The 16,508-nt window shown below is 48.2% G+C and overlaps 1 protein-coding gene across 1 annotated transcript; it reads right to left on the bottom strand.

The window, feature by feature from the left end:
- Nucleotides 1-7,998: 7,998 nt before the first annotated feature.
- Nucleotides 7,999-16,061, bottom strand: DLL3 (delta like canonical Notch ligand 3). Its single transcript, XM_024577414.3, has 9 exons — nt 15,993-16,061; nt 15,584-15,865; nt 14,679-14,736; nt 13,138-13,380; nt 11,896-12,113; nt 10,764-10,986; nt 8,830-9,427; nt 8,493-8,577; nt 7,999-8,170 (listed from the first exon to the last, which is right to left on the bottom strand). Exons 1-9 carry the CDS (start codon nt 16,059-16,061, stop codon nt 8,165-8,167), a joined length of 1,782 nt encoding a protein of 593 aa, XP_024433182.3. The 3' UTR covers nt 7,999-8,164.
- Nucleotides 16,062-16,508: the final 447 nt, after the last annotated feature.

The raw sequence follows: 16,508 nt of genomic DNA, 5'->3' as shown, positions 1-16,508 counted from the left end.
CATTTACTGAGCATCTATTATTTGCCAGCCTTTTATAAAATTATTTTCACTTATTATTTAATACTCACTACTTTCTGATACAGATTCCACTACCATTCTCATTTTACCGGTAATGACATTAAGGCACAGAGGAGTGAAATGGTTGTTCAAATAAATGATGTAACCAAGATCTGAACCCAGGCAGTCTGACTCCTGTGCATTCGTACACTTTTTATTTTACTTTTTTTTTTTTTTTGAGTGATCATTTAGGTTACTTTATGTACTATTGCCATTGAGCTAAATACAACACATTTTAGCCTGAAAGATTTAAAGCTTGGCCAAAAAAGAAAAAAAAATTACAAGTTGCCCCTTGGTGTGGAATGCCTTAGTCCTTTGGAGCTCTGCTCCCTTTCTCCTGTAAAGTGAGTAATTTGGACCTGAAAAACTTTTCCTTCCCTGTGAGCTCTAATAATATGAGATGATCTTCCTTGTTCCAGAAGTTGGCACTTTAGGCTAAGTCTGTAGCAGCCTACAAGGCAAGCCATAGAGCAGGGCCTACTGACTTGGGCAGGGGATTCTTCCCTTACGATGGTGAATCAGAGAACTTTGGTCATCCCTCTTTGATAATCCAGCCAGCTCTGTTCCTGTGATGACTAATGGATGTGTATGGTGATGGTCCAAGACTCTGCTATAGGTGAGGCATCCTTTAGACCAGGAAGTATATCAAAGGGGGAATCCATGGGACTCCACTGCCTGCCTTCAATTTATAAACAGTAATTGAGGAAAAAACCATGATGAGTTCTTCCCATCCAAGATGGGAAGAAAGCTTGTCTTCCCAGTTTTGCTTTTAAATTGAGTTCTGCTCTCAGCAGACTGCACCATTTATTAAAGGCATAAAGACTGATTTGTCAGGCCAATGCTCAATCCACAGAGCCACACCATCCCAGGCTAAAGGCAGCAGAACTCTTTGCCTCTGAACTTTGAGAGTTGTCTTAGAAGGAATCATGGACTGCTGTTGATGTCTGGTTTTTTTTTATCTCAATTTAAATATTATTTTATAATAGGCTTTTGTTTCCATGTCCATTTGTTCTTTAATGATATGAGTCATTCCTCATGACACAGAAATTCAGTATAGTGAAACCTGAAAGAAGAATTTATAGGTACTTATTCAATATATGGTATCTGTTGACTGAATTAAAGGAATAAGCATATCTCTTGGTTGATGTTCTAATAAAAGGACTCCTTCATTTGTTGCTATATTTCATTTGTTATTTTTCTCTGTTCTTTCTTCTTCAGTTCCTATGTTTTTGCCCATTTCCAAAAGTCCAAGCCTACTACCCACTAGACAATATGGGGAAGGAGGATTGGCAGAAATTGGCTGATGTAGGCTGGTTATTTTTCAGTGTACTGCTAGTATTAAACATGTAACTGTCAGACTTTGGGCCAAGATGGAGGCATATGTAGATACACTTTGACTCCTCACACAACCAAAAGAAGGACAACAACAAGTTGAAAAACAAATAAACGACCAGAACTGCCAGAAAATTGAACTGTATGGAAGTCCAACAACCAAGGAGTTAAAGAAGAAACATTCACCCAGACTGGTGAACAGAGACAAAGAAATATGGCTCAAATGAAAAAGCAGATCAAGCTCCAAAAATAGAACTAAGCAATGAAGAGATAGTCAACCTAGCAGACGCAGAATTCAAAACACTGATAATCAGGATGCTCACAGAAATAGCTGAGGATGGTCACAAAATAGAGGAAAAAGTGAAGGCTATGAAAAGTGAAATAAATAAAAATAGACAGGGAACCAACAGTGAAGGGAAGGAAACCAGGACTCAAATCACTGGTTTGGAGCAAAAGGAACAAAGAAACATTCAACCAGAACAGAATGAAGAAACAAGAATTCAAAAAAGAATGAGGAGAGGCTTAGGAACCTCCAGGACAACTTTAAACATTCCAACATCTGAATCATAGGGGTGCCAGAAGGAGAAGAGGAAGAGCAAGAAATGGAAAACTTATTTGAAAACATCATGAAGGAGAACTTCCCCAATATGGGAAAGGAAATAGACTTCCAGGAAGTCCAGAAAGCCCAGAGAGTCCCAAAGAAGTTGGATCCAAGGAAGCACACACCAAGGCACATCATAATTATATTACCCAAGATGAAAGATAAGGAGAGAATCTTAAAAGCATCAGGAGAAAAGGAAACAGTTACCTACAAAGGAGTTCCCATAAGACTATCAGCTGATTTCTCAAAAGAAAACTTGCAGGCAAGAAGGGGCTGCAAAGAAGGATTCCAAGTCATGAAAGGCAAGGACCTACATCCAAGATTGCTCTATCCAGCAAAGCTATCATTTAGAATGAAAGGGCAGATAAAGTGCTTCCCAGACAAAGTCAAGTTCAAGGAGTTCATCATCACCAAGCCTCACTATATGAAATGTTAAAGGGACTTATCTAAGAAGAAGAAGAAGATCAAAACTATGAACAGTAAAATTACAACAAACTTACCATTATCAACAACTGAACCTAAAAAAAAAAAAAAAAAAAAGCAAGAACTAAGCAAACAAGTAGAACAGGAGCAGAATCACAAGAATGGAGATCACATGGAGGGTTATCAGTGGGGAGGTGGAGGGGGAAGAATGGCAGAAAAGGTACAGGGAATAAGAAGCATAAATGGTAGGTTCAAAATAGACAGGGGGAGGTTAAGAATAGTATAGGAAATGGAGAAGCCAAAGAACTTATATGTATGATCCATGAACATGAACTAAGGGGGGTAAGGGGAATGCTGGTGGGAGGGGTGGTGCAGGGTGGAGGTAAATAAAGAGGGGGAAAATGAGACAACTGTAATAGCATAATCAGTAAAATACACTTAAAAAATGTAACTGTCTTAGGATAATCCCAAAATTAAGGGGGATTCCCCTTTCTGCTGGATCTTACTTAGACATATTCCATCTCATTTGGAAGGAAAGTTGAGGACCTGGAGAGGCAGAGACAAGTCAAGATGTTTGCGCTTCCCTTTTATTGCACATCCAAAACAGTGCCATCAACAGTTAATCACTGGCAGTGCCAAGGAATGGATGGATTCTTTGTATGAATGACATCCATGATCCATCTTACTTGTTTTGGTTTTGTTTGTTGTTCTTTCAGTAATTTGATGTCAAGAAAAGGGAGTGTCTATATCCAACAGCCTGGATAGTTTACCTTCCAATGAGGGCAGGTACTCCAGTGTTGGAGACTGATTGCAGAAGTGGCCCCAATTCCTTACCCTTCCCTGACTGGTACCCTCAGAATGTGACTCTGTACCTTTCCTCATCACGAGGTGGAATCTGTTTCCCCACTCCCAGAACCTGAGCTGGCCTTGTGACTTGCTTTAGCCAATAGGGTGAGGGGGAAGTGACATGTTCAATGGGGTCTACTCTCTCTAGGATCCCTATGTTAGCCAGGAGAATAAGCCAGGGCCAGCCTGCTAGAGGATGACAGGCTGGGTGGAACAGAGCAGAGAAGCACAGCGCAGCACAGCCGGTCCCCAACCCACCCCTGAGCTTACTACACACACATTTGTGAGCCCCTCCCACATCTGCACACACAGCGTAGCCCAGAGCAACAGAACCCCTGCCACCCTGTAGACTGGGCACACAAAAAATAAATGCTTAGTGTTCTATGCTACTGAACTTACCTATTATCATGGCAATAGATAATTGATACAACTGGCCACATTTTTAAAATATTTTGTTAAATATAACATAAACACAGATAACTGCATAAAATAACTTATATAACAGGACTTCCAGTCAAAATGGAGGCATAGGTAAGCACGTCTTACCTCCTTGCATAACTACAGCAAAAATTACTAGACTACAAAATAAATATCACCCAGATTCATCAGAAATCAAGCTGTATGGAAGTCTGACAACCAAGGATTTAAAGAAGTGACATTCATCCAGACAGGTAGGAGGGACAGAGACATGTGGAGAGGAGCAGAGAGGCATGGAGATGTGGAATGGGTGGTCCCACACCCACGTGTGCTGGATAAAAATTGGGAGGGATACCTCAGGGGTAAGGGATCCTAGCCCCAGACCAGACCATCCAGCCTAGGGTTGCAGCACCAGGAAGATAAATCCCCATAACTTCTGACTGTAAAAACCACTGGGGGGTGGGGTGCCAGAAGAAACTGCAGCATACTCAGGAAACTCCTTTTAAATGGCCTGCAGTGGATTTAGGACTTACACAGACTCACTCCCTCTGGGTTCAGCACCAGGGCAACAGCTATAAGGGCATCGGTGGCATAGAGGGAGAACACAAAGTGACTGGCAACAGAGTGAGTGCCAGGAGACAGCTTCCACTTGGACAAAACTCCAGAGGCCAGGCAGTGGCACTGTCCCCTCACTGAGCTCTCCCCCACACACAGAGCCACAGAGTGTTGACACAAGTTGCCCCACCCTGGCGATTACTGAAGGCTCCACCCCATACACCTTACAGGTGTGCTTTTCTACAAGAGCACTTTCATACTACTAAGACAGGGAGTCAAAGCAGCTGTACCTAATACACAGAAACAAACACAGGGAGGCTGCCGAACTGAGGATACAAAGAAATATGGTCCAAATGAAAGAACAGAACTCCAGAAAAAGAACTAAAGGAATGGAGATAAGCAACCTATCAGATGCAGAGTTCAAAGCACTGGTTATCAGGATGCTCAAGGAACTCATTGGGTACTTCAACAGCATAAAAAAGACCCAGGCAGAAATGATGGTTACATTAAGTGAAATAAAGAAAAACTACAGAGAACCAACAGTGGAGTGGAGGAAGCTGAGAATCAAATCAACAATTTGAAACATAAGGAAGAAAAAAATCATTCAATCAGAACAGCAAGAAGAAAAGAGAATTTTTTAAAAAACGAGGATAGGTTAAGGAGCCTCTGTAACATCTTCAAACATACCAACATCAGAATCATAGGAGGAGAGATGTTGGTATGTTTGAAGATGGAGAAGAGAGAAGAGAAAGCAAGAAATTGAATACTACTTGAAAAAATAATGAAAGAAAACTTTCCTAATTTGACAAAGGAAATAGACATACAAGTCCAAGGAGCACAGGGAGTCCCAAACGAGATGCACCCAAGGACGACCACACCAAGAAACATCATAATTAAAATGCCAAAGGTTAAACATAAAGAGAGAATCTTAAAAGCAGCAATAGAAAAGCAGATAGTTACTTCAAAGGAGTTCCCATAAGATTGTCAGATGATTACTCAAAAGAAACTTTGCAGGCTAGAAGGGACCAGCAAGAAGTATTCAAAGTGATGAAAAGCAAAGACCTACAACCTAGATTACTCTATCCAGCAAAGCTATCATTCAGAATTGAATGATAAAGTGCTTCCCAGAAAAGGTAAAACTAAAGGAGTTTATCAACACAAAGCCACTTTTATATGAAATGTTAAAGGGAATTATACAATAAAAAGAAGATCAAAACTATGAACATTAAAATGACAATAAATTCACAACTATGAACAATTCAACCTAAAAAACAAAACAATTTAAGCAAACAAGCAGAACAGAAACAGAATTATACATATAGATATCTTGGAAGGTTACCAGTTGGGAGGGGGAAGGGGAAAATGGGGGGGAAGGTACAGTGATTAAGTATAAATTGGTAGGCACAAAATAGACAGGGGGATATTAAGAACAGTAAAGGAAATGGAGAAGCCAAATAACTTACATGCATGACCTATGGATATGAACTAAGGGGTGGGGTACTGCTGGAGGGAATGCAGATACTGGGTGGAGGAGGGCAAAAGGGAAAAATTGGGACAACTATAATAGCACAACCAATGAAATATATTTAAAAAAACAACTTACATGACAACATATGGTGATATTATAATGTAAATATCCCTGCAACCACCACATATGAAGACAGAAGCTTCTCATATGGCTCTGCATACCCCCTCCCAAACAATTCCCAATGTTCCCCTACCATATCAATATTATGTTGGAGAGCTGGCCAGGTAGCTCAGTTGGTTAGTGCATTGTCCCAATACACCAAGGTTGCAGGTTTGTTCCCTGGTCAGGGCACATACAAGAAGGAACCAATGAACGCATAAATGAGTGGAACAACAAATCAATGCTTATTTCTCTCCTTCTCCTTTCCTTTCTCTAAAACAAATAAGTAAATAAATAAATAAGACATTATGCTGATTTTTATGGTAATCATGCCATTGCTTCTTTTATATCTTTTCAGTCTCTTTTCATTTATAGGTTTACCCTTCATTCCTTTTTCTCCCTTGATAATTATTTGCTTTTTTATAAAACAACTTTACTGAGGTATAATTTACAGACCATAAAATTCACCTGTTTCAAGTGTACAACTCAAAGGATTTTAGTAAATTGGCCAAATTGTGCACCATCGCCGGGATCACTTTTAGAATATTCCCTTCTTCCCAGTCAGATCCCTCCTGCCCATTTAATCTCCAGTCCGTCTCCCAGGCCCACACAACCACTAATCTCCTTTCTGCCCCTATAGATTTACTTCTGCACATTTAGTACAAATGGAATCATATGTGACCAGCATCTTTCATTTTAGCATGTTTTTATAGTTCATCCATGTGGTAGCATGTACCAAACTCATCCCTTTTTACGGCTAAATGATATCCCACTGTAGGGATAGACTGTATTCTGTTTAGCCACTCACCAATTGATGGGCACTTGGGAAGTGTTCACATTTTGGCTATGCTGAATAATGCCTCTGAGAACATTTGCCTGCAAGTTTTTATATACACATGTTTTTCTCCTGGGTAGATACCTAAAAGTAGAGGTACTGGGTCATATGGTATCTATGTTTAACTTTTTAAAAGATTTTATTTATTTATTTTTAGAGAGAGGGGAAGGGAGGAAGAAAGAGAAGGGAAAACATCAGTGTGTGGCTGCCTCTCACGTGCCCCCTCCTGGGGACCTGGCCTGCAATCCAGGCATGTGCCCTGACTGGGAATCAAACCAGCGACCCATTGGTTCATAGGCCAGTGATCAATCCACTGAGCCACACCACCCAGGGCTCTATGTTTAATTTTTTTTTTAACTGTCAAACTGTTTTCCAAAGGAGCTTCATCATTTTATATTCCAGCAGCAGGGTATGACAGTCTCCATCTTTCCACATCCTTGCCAACACTTGTTTTTGTCTGTCATTGTAAATATTGTCATTCTAGTAGGTAGGAAGTGAAAGGCTAATTATTTCTTGCAGAAGCCAAGCACGTATCCCATAGAATCCCCAGTCTGGGTTTTGCTCATCCCGAATGTGTCACATAACATGTCCTCAATACGCCTGAATTTCCTGTAAATTGATAGTCAGTTGAACTATATCAAATTGTCAATACCCAACGTTTTTGATCTGAGCAGATGTTAGTGCACCTCCCTTAGGGACAACAGAAGGAATCAGCTCCTATACTATGCACTACCAGTGAGAAAGAAAAAGTCGTTACCTGGCGATGTCACAGGGGACCTTCCTGAGGTTTTCTAAAACAATAATATGTATGCATGGGAACACTTTTTAAATAGAACAAAGGTGTGCACAGAGAAAAGGCAGTCTCCCCAGGAATTCTTGTACATCATGGTGGGAGTGTGGCCTGAGGGAGCCATTTGTCAATACTTGGTGAAATTGGGAGCTATGCCCTAAAATCAAGCAATTTCTCTCTTGGGTATATATCCACAGCAGACTCTATTCCATTCAAAATATTCACTGTCCCTCTCCCACAGGGGATTTACTTACTGGCCCATAGACACAAGACTTAGCCATGTGACTTGCTTCAGCCAATAAAATGTAAGCAGAAGTGTTAAGAGCCTCAGTACGTGGTTCACTATTCCCTTTCCAGCGCTGCCTGGAAATGTGCCAGACAGAGGCTGCTCTTAGGCTCAGCACCAGAGTGAAGACAGCGTGGAGCAGCCCCAACACCAGATACAAAGCACACAGTTTGATGAGTCAAAGCTGATCAAAATTAGAGTCTTTATAGATGTCTCAGGAGGTGGGAAGAAAAAGGAACAACATAATCAGTATGTACTTCCAACGGTAAAATTATCCCAGCCACCCCTTCCGGCTTGAACTCCAAAGTGCCTCAGGCAAAGATTGGTTGGACACCATCAAGTGAATACAAAACTCTCCAGGCTCTGTCTCCAGGTGCTGATGGAGAAGGAACAGATCAGGCCTAGAAAGGAAATGAGGAGGAGGCATTAGAAAGGGCTGCCCCTCTTCCCCCCAGTGAGGGGGGACATCAATGGCCATCAGCTTGAGGCTTCCCACTGGGCCACTGGTCTTCCAAAAAGAAGGTAGCAAGCAGCTCAAAAGGGCAGCAAGAGGGCGACTGGTAGAACTAAACTGAGTCAGAACTGAAGAGTGGGCTAAGGACCTCCCAAAGACCCTATCGTCCAGATTTTACAGATATAGTAAAGGAAGGCTACAGGCAAAGCAGAGGCTGCCTCCGCCCAGCGTGCGTGATGTTTGCAGAGGGAGTGGAGGGGGGTAGCTACCTCCTGAGCATAGACTGAAGGAGCAGATATGACGTAAATCTCAGGAGAGTCGCCATCTTCGGAATGATTCCAATCTACAGACGGGCTGTGAGGAAAAAAAAAGAATAGGACCCAAGCTCTTAAATTCTCAGATCTCGTTTTCCTCACCAACCACGGAGAGGAACCCAAAGCCAACTAGGAGAACTGTGGAACGACCCAATCAGAAAGGGGTTGGCTCAGGGATAACAGGAAGGGACAATCAGGGAGGCCCATCAAGGAATTAGGCCAACGGCACAATGGAGATTGACAGCAAGCAGCCCATAGGAACGAAGCATGCCTCTGCATCCCAGCCCCTCACCTCGGGCCATCGCCAGAACCCTCCTGCGTCCTCGAGTTGTTGAGGGCATCCGGGAGTGCATGGACGAATGGCTCCGGAGTCCCCGCCAGCAGGCGAGACCCAGTATGTCGGCCAGGGCCACAGCGTCGCACGTGAACCAGCAAAAGCGCAGTGCTGGCCAAGCCTGCGGCCACCAGCAGCCCCAAAGCTGGTGGCAAAAGGAAGCTCTGTGGGTCACTCTGCCGCAGGCCAGGTGGGGCTGCGGGCAATGCACCTGCGCTGTCATCGTTGTTGTTGTCGTCGGAGTGAACCGAAAACTCGCAGCGCGCGCCCATGTAGCCGGGAGCGCAGGCGCATACAAGGCCGGAGAAGTGGGCATAGCAGCGGCCACCGTGGGCGCAGGGTCGAGTGGCACAAGGATCGGCGCGCTCACGGCAGTCACGGCCTCCGAAGCCCAGCGCACAGGAGCAGCGGCGCAAGCCACCGCCCTCCAGGCACGTGCCACCGTTGGCGCAGGCACGGCCGGCACAGTCGTCCAAGTCATGCTCGCAGTGTGGCCCTGCGAAGCCGGTGCGGCAGCTGCAGCGCAGGGCGTGGCCTAGGTCCAGGCAGAGCCCACCTGTGGGGTAGTGGTGTCAGGGGTGCTGCCGGTCCCGGCAACCTGCCCAGGCTGGTTTCCCAGCTCTGTAAACGCTTTTCTCCAGTTCCCATCCGTCTGTCTCCATCTAACTCAAGGGCCAGCCTCTGGGGGTATGCTCGGAACTTCTTGCCCGCTGGTGAAGTCTTGGATTAACTCAGCCTCACCTCCTTGGCTCTCTTTTCCTCTAGACTTCAACTGTACTTAGTTAACAATTCCAGAAGGGTGGGTCTGAACTACCCGGCCTTTGCCCCTGCCTTCTCCTTTGTCCCTTCCTTCTTTTCTCCCCCTCTGAAGTCAATCTTCAGGTCTCTGCTCAGATGTCCCCTCCTCCAGGAAGCCCCCCCCCCCAACTCCTCCATCACTCCCCCATCACAACCCTGACTACTCTGGACTCTAGCTGAGGAAGACTGTCTTCCCGTCTGGGCTGGTACCCCCAATGACAGCAGGACCCAGAGCTGTCCTGGCTACTGTTGTGCCCCTCGTGCCACTCAGCCCAGACTGAATACTCAGTGAGTGTTTTGGTGAGAATTAGAAGAATGCACCAAGCCCTTTACATTCATATTTGAACTTTTAACACCTAGTTCAAATCAGGTCTCTTCACCACTCAGGCACCTCCTATGGCTCCGTCTTTCTTGCGGTAAAACCAAACCCTCCCTATAGCCCATGAAGTTCCACAAGATCTGTCCTGGTTGCCTCCCTGACCTCATCTCTCACCCTTCTCCCCTCACTCACTGCTCCAGCCACACGGGCTGCCCTGTGATCCTCAACACACCATGCACATTTCTACCTTGGGCTCTTCACAACTTGCTGTTCCCTCTGCCTGGAGCATAATATTCCTCCCAGTCCCCCCCCCCATTGCTCCCCCCCTCACTACCTTCAGCAAGGTCTTCCCTAACCATTCTAGCTAAAATATCAACCTGCCCCTCCACCCCCTTCTAGCTTTATTTGTCTTAGGTTTTATCACCATCTAACCTCCCACATAATTTACTTACTTATCTTGTTCATTCTCTATCTGCCCTATCAGTTCTATTAGGGCAGGGGTTTTGATTTCATTCCCTGCTGGATCCTCAATGCCTAGAACAAAGTCTGGCGCACAGTAGATACTCAATAAACATTTATGAGTTAGGAATATCACCTCACCCATTTGACAAAAGAATAAACTGAGGCTGGGAAGAGGAGCACTCCCCAGGCCACAAGGCTAAAGGAGGCAAAGCCGGACTCCCACCCAGGACTGTCTGAACCAAGCCCTGCTCTCCCCACTGACCATGCAGGGGTCCCCACCCCCGTCCCCAACCCTTCTGGCCTCCCTACTCACCATTCCGGCATGGCTGCAGGCTGCACCGGTCCACCCTCTTCTCACAGTTGGAACCTTGGAACCCAGGTGGGCAGTGGCAGATGTAAGCAGAGTCGGGGTCTGCACCTCCCACACACAAGCCGCCATTGAAACAAGGTCCATCCGCACATGTCACCCCGCTCACCTCACACCGCAACCCGTAAAACCCACGGGGACAGGCACATTCGAAGGACCCGAGTGTCTCCTGGGCAAGGGCAAGAGGACTTCAGATTGAGTTTTCTTCCGAGAAAAATCCCACCTCCCTCCTTAGTCTTGACTATGGGAGCTGCTCCTTGTCACAACCCACCTCCCAACATGTGGGGCCTCACCTAGAAAGCCCTCCCAAGACAAACCCTCCCTCCACTTCATGTTTCTGGGTCTGCCCATCCAACTTCACAGGGAGGAGGCTCTGGGGGCCCAAAGAGAGCCCATTCCCACCTCTACTCCCTCACCTACCAAATGCTGCCTGCTTAGTCTGCCCTCCCCGATTATGACTGCATAGCCAATCCTACTCTGAGCCCCCGTCTCTGTGGAGCCTTCCCTGGATCCCCCTTTGCAGGCCCTACCCCTAACCTGAACCCTGAGTGCTTCCCCCTGTCCCATGCTGGCAGTGTCCAGGGCACCCACTCTGGGCTCTGCATTATCCCAGTGTGCACCAGGCTCACTCCAACAGCCACACCATTGCTTACCCCAGGCCACTCACCTGGTCCATCCTCTCCAGCTACCTCCCCTCAGCCAAATTGGACTTCAGAAGCCCCAGCACCGGGTGCATCTCCAGGAAGCCCTCTCTGTTGGGCCCCAATCCCAAATCCCCATGCCACCTACCTTGAGTCCAGAGTTGTTCTCTGTCCCACAGGAAGGACAGTTTGTGGCCTCACAGGACTCATCAGTCCCACACCACACCCTTAGGTGCCACCCACTGGGCCTGCTCTCCCCAATCCCACTCCTAGAACCTCATCCTAGATGCAGGTCGGGACACCTCTAGGAAGCCCACCCCTGACAGCTCTCCCCAGCCACCCCCAGACTGTTGTCTCATGGAGCCCCAGTCAGGGGGTGGTGGGAGCTCCCAGAGTAAAATACTGATCAGGATGAGGTGGGAGGGCATGATACTAACACTACAGCTGCCCCCGTTGGCACACGGATTCCCATCACAGGGCCCAGGACCAGGTACAAGGCATCCAGCGGCAGCAGAGGATGGGCCCCTGGAGCTCAGGCAGGTGCTGGTGGAGACTGGGACTGTGCAGAGGGGCCCAGTCCAGCCCTCCATGCATCGACATTCGTCAGGCTGCTCACAGAAGCCGTGCTCTGGGCTACAACCAGCTCGACAGGCCGCTGTGGCAGACAGAGAGGCAGAGGGAAGAGGAATGTTGATGAGGGCAGAGTCGGGAGGATAGAAATCAGAGGCATTTCCGAGCACTTTCTGTGCACCAACTTGTTTCTGCCTTATGACAGACAACCCTCTGGGCTGGGTGGTATTGCAACCCCCAGTTAACAGACAGCGAAACTGAGGCCCAGAGAGATGGGATGACTCGCCTAGCTAGAAAGTGAAGGAGTGAGGAATGGAACCCAGGCCATTGGTTCCAGACAAAGAACGGAGTGGGGACTCACAGGTCTGAGCTTGGAGAGGGGAGAATGAGGGAAGGGCATCTGGAAACTGGGGAGAGGTCCCTGGCCTTTCAGGGAAGATGGGAGGACCTTGGATCAGGGCAGGCCTGGAAGGATCTGGGTAAGCCTGGGAGTCCTAAGAGCTTTGGAGGGCTCAGAAACTTGGGAAGCAGTCTGAAGGTACCCTGGATGGAGGTCAGGGATCCCAAGCTTTAGAAAACAATGAGGACTGGTTTGCATTTGCAGGTAGGATGAAGGCTCTTTTGTGTGGGGTGGGGGAGGGCGGAACTCGGAAGGATTTCCATAGCACCTGGGTGGGTGTAGAGAGGGCTCCAGAATTAGAAGAGCTTTGGGGGTCCTAGCATCTGGAAAGGGGAGGAAGGGGGGCATCAGCATGGGAAATGTGTGTGGGGTTTCTAGTTGGGGCAACAAAGAGTCCTGGGAAGAGGGAAGGGGGCTGGAGTGCCCAGGTAAGGCTGGAGAGAAGTCTAGCCTCGGTTTCCCGGTAGTGGGTAGGTGGATCGTGGGAGGGAGCTAAGGCTCACGAGTGAAACTAGAACAGAGCCTGGGGTACATAGGCAGCAGTCAATGGCATGCCCTAATTTCCTGGAGTGGGGTGTCTGGGGTCCCCCGGGAAGGTTCTCGAGTCCCCAGTTCCCTGAAGAGGGTAACCGGGTTGCAAAATGGGCCCAGAAACGGTGAGTGGAGCTAAAGAAGGGCCGGGAATGGGTTGGGGCCACTCAGGACTCACGCTCTGCCTGGCACTCATCCTCGATGGGCGTGCAGGGGCGCAGTCCTGGGCCGCACTGAGAGGAGGCGCTGCGCGAGCCGCAGAGCCGCACACACGTGGCTCCCACGGCCGGCGGCTCGCAGCGCGCTCGGTAAGAGAAGTGCAGCTCCCAGGCGCCTGCACGCTGCATGTCCCGAGCCCACGGGCCCCCGGCCGGCAGGTGGCGCCGGCCGGCCACGCGCGCCAACAGGCTCCAGACAGGCCCTGCAGGGAGAAGGGAGCGACACTGGGATGAGCCGGGCAGGATCCCAGCCGCAGTCTCGCAAGAGTAGAGAGTGGGCGGTCTCTTCCCCGTCCCTCTTTGCGAGGCCCAAACACCCTTTTCAGCTCAGAGGATGGCAGTTACCCCTTAGCGGGGAGGTCAACTCCCCTAAAGGTCCTAGGACCTTTGATGTTGCGATCCCATCTAGTACCTAGTGACCATCACGATTCTTCCAGAGAAGCCAAAATACCCCAATGTTTTGCCCCACAATCTTTGTATATTAGTGATGAGACCGCTAACACCCTGTGACATTTGATATCTTTATATGGCCAAGAGACAGTAACAGGTCTTTCTGAACTGATGTCATAATACCCCCAAATTGTGCCTGGGGATCTTTCTAAATCAAAATGGTGACAGAGACCCCAGTTACTAAATCATAAATTACCTTTGCTGCTTGAGATCTTGGGATACCAGGAGAGTAGCAGTTTCCCCCTAGCAAGGCTGTCACACCCCAACATTGTGCCACAGCTTTCTATATCAAAATGACAGAACCCCCATTGTGGGCCTTACATGACACCAAAGTCCCCTCAAATTAAGGATAAGATTACCCAATATCTGCCCTGGCTAATGTGGCTCAGTGAATTGGGGGCCAGCCTGCCAACCAAAGGGTTGCGGGTTCGATTCCCAGTCAGGGCACATGCCAGGGTTGCAGGCCAGGTCCCCAGTAGGAGACGTGTGAGAGGCAACCACACATTGATGTTTCTCTCCCTTTTTCTCTCCCTCCCTTCCCCTCTCTCTAAAGATAAGTAAAATAAAATTTTAAAAAATTATCCCATATCCCTCCCTGAAACCTTTGCTCAATATTTTGATAAAACTGCAACATCCTATGCTCCCTAGCACCTCTACATGGACACAATGATAGAGCTTCACGTATAAGAACCAGAAGTAACTCATAACCTTGGTTCTCAAAATCAAGTGACAGAGCAAGGCTGTCGCTGTGAGATACTCTATCCTGTTCTGGTGGCTTCAATTGTATGATAGTAAGAGCTTCCTCCACTTTACTTGGTATTGGGACCACAGACTCCTACATCCAGTACTAGGACATTTCTATATCAACATGCCAGGAGCCCCCAAAGCTGTCAACACCCAGCACCGCTCTCCAGGAGCTGTGACGACATCATGAGTCTAGAAATCCACCCTACAAACAGCCCCATGTCACTCTCCCAGCCCTCACATCAGACCCCAACTCCCAGCTCCCACACTCAACCTACACAATAGCCCTGAGACTAAAGACACTCACCTCCAATCTGCTCTCCTAACTGCTCTCTCCAGGTTTCAATGATGAGAGAGAAGGTGCCCTGGAAGGGCGAGAGGAAAGAATGAAAAACAGTGGTCAGGGTGAGTACTCAAAGAAGGCCAGAGTTTAGGGGTGACCATTCCAAGCACCAGGCAGGCAAGGGACAATTCCCAGAGGGGCTGGCCCAGGGAAGGAATGGCAAGTTTGGCTTTCTTTATTGAGGGCTTAGTAAGTGGTAAGGACTATACTCAAGAAAACCTGGCTGAATCCCTCCAAAGGGAGCCCTGTGAAGTACATGATGACCCCATTTTACAGATGAGGAAACTGAGGCTAGAAAAGGGAAAGTCACCTGCCCAAAAGGACAAGGATCTAGAATTCAAATACAGGTCTGTTCACTTCTGTGCTTTTGGGGTTATGGAATGCAAGATAGGATTTTGGAGGTGAGTAATGAATACAGGTTCCAGTTGGAAGGTCTGAGACGGGATAAGGTGAGAGGAGACTGCAGGTCCCCAAGACAGGGTGTGGGAGGATCCCTAGGTACAAGGAGACTTGGAGATAAAGATAAGGATCCCAGTAGTTAGAGATCCCCAAGGAATAGAGGTAGGGTTCTGTGAATTTATGAATTTTCAGAGGGTGAGTTGGGAGGTTCCCGGAATTTGGGGCCCCAAGCATGCAGGGCTGAGATCATAACATTTTGGATAACTAGAGAGCAAGTGGAGTCAGAAATTTTGGGGTCCCCAGTAAGTAGAGTTTATGGGTCTGAGAAAGGGGGATTCCAGGTGGTAGTTACTGGTCTAGGAATTTGGAATTGGGGGAACAGGGTTGGGGACTTGGAAGTTGGAGGGCAGAAAGGGGTCAAGGTTTGGGTAAGGACTCCAACGCGGGGGTGACCCGGTGCCGGGTCTCACCGGCCAGGCTTCCCTGAAGGGTACTCGCATGAAGCCGTCGGGCAGCGGCAGGTCAGGCGCTGGAGCCCGGGACTGCTCCGTGTAGACCAGTCCACGCGCACTCAGCGCCGCGCCCAGGGCGCAAGGAGACTCTGTGGCCTCCTCGGAGATCCCTGGTTTCAGGCAGACCCTGAAGAAGAGGCGACAGGGAGGCCTGGTGCTGCAGGGAGACCTGGGGGCCCCCGGGTCTGGTCCTGGTCCGAAAGAATGGATCTGAAGCTCAAAAACCCCGGCCAGCCGTGCCTGGAGCAGAAGGGGCAAAGGGTGAGGGGACCGCGGATACCCAGGAGTTCCGTCCTCCCCGGGGCCCCCTTCCCAAGACCTCCAGCTCACACCCCCTCGCATCCATTCCTTCCTACTCTGCTCTGACCTGGGGAAGGAAAAAGAGCGCCAGGATCACCGTCCGGGACAGCAGTTGGGGACTCCACGGGCAGCCCATGGCCTTTCTTTGGGAGGTCTGAGGAGCCGCAGCTGCTGGCTCCGGAGCCTTATATCTGAGAGGGCGGCTCCGCCCCTTCAAGCAGCTGCGGGGCTCAAGGGAACCCTAGGGGAGGAGGTTGAGGGAAAGGGGAGCGTGTTGAAGCAACCGTGTTTGGGTCGTGGGTACAGGCAATGTAGTGAGCGTGTATGATCTTGTGTGTTGTGCACACGACTGGGTGTGGCTAAGGATGGCGTAGGGTTAGGGGGTTGTATATAGGGGGTTTTGTGTTTGTGGTGTGAACAAGAGCTGATGGAGGGTGTTCATGACTTTGATAGTGTCTAGATGAGATTACCTGACTCCACATGTCTCAAATTGTATACGGTTAAGTCTGAGACTATGAATAATTCTAAGATTGTGTGTGTACCACACGCACACCCATACCCACCTAAGAGAATGGGAGGTGTA

The sequence above is a fragment of the Desmodus rotundus genome, chromosome 12, assembly GCF_022682495.2.
Source record: "Desmodus rotundus isolate HL8 chromosome 12, HLdesRot8A.1, whole genome shotgun sequence".
Lineage (NCBI taxonomy): Eukaryota > Metazoa > Chordata > Mammalia > Chiroptera > Phyllostomidae > Desmodus > Desmodus rotundus.
Note: the sequence above shows the minus strand (reverse complement) of the source record. Positions and strands in the feature narration are given on the sequence as shown.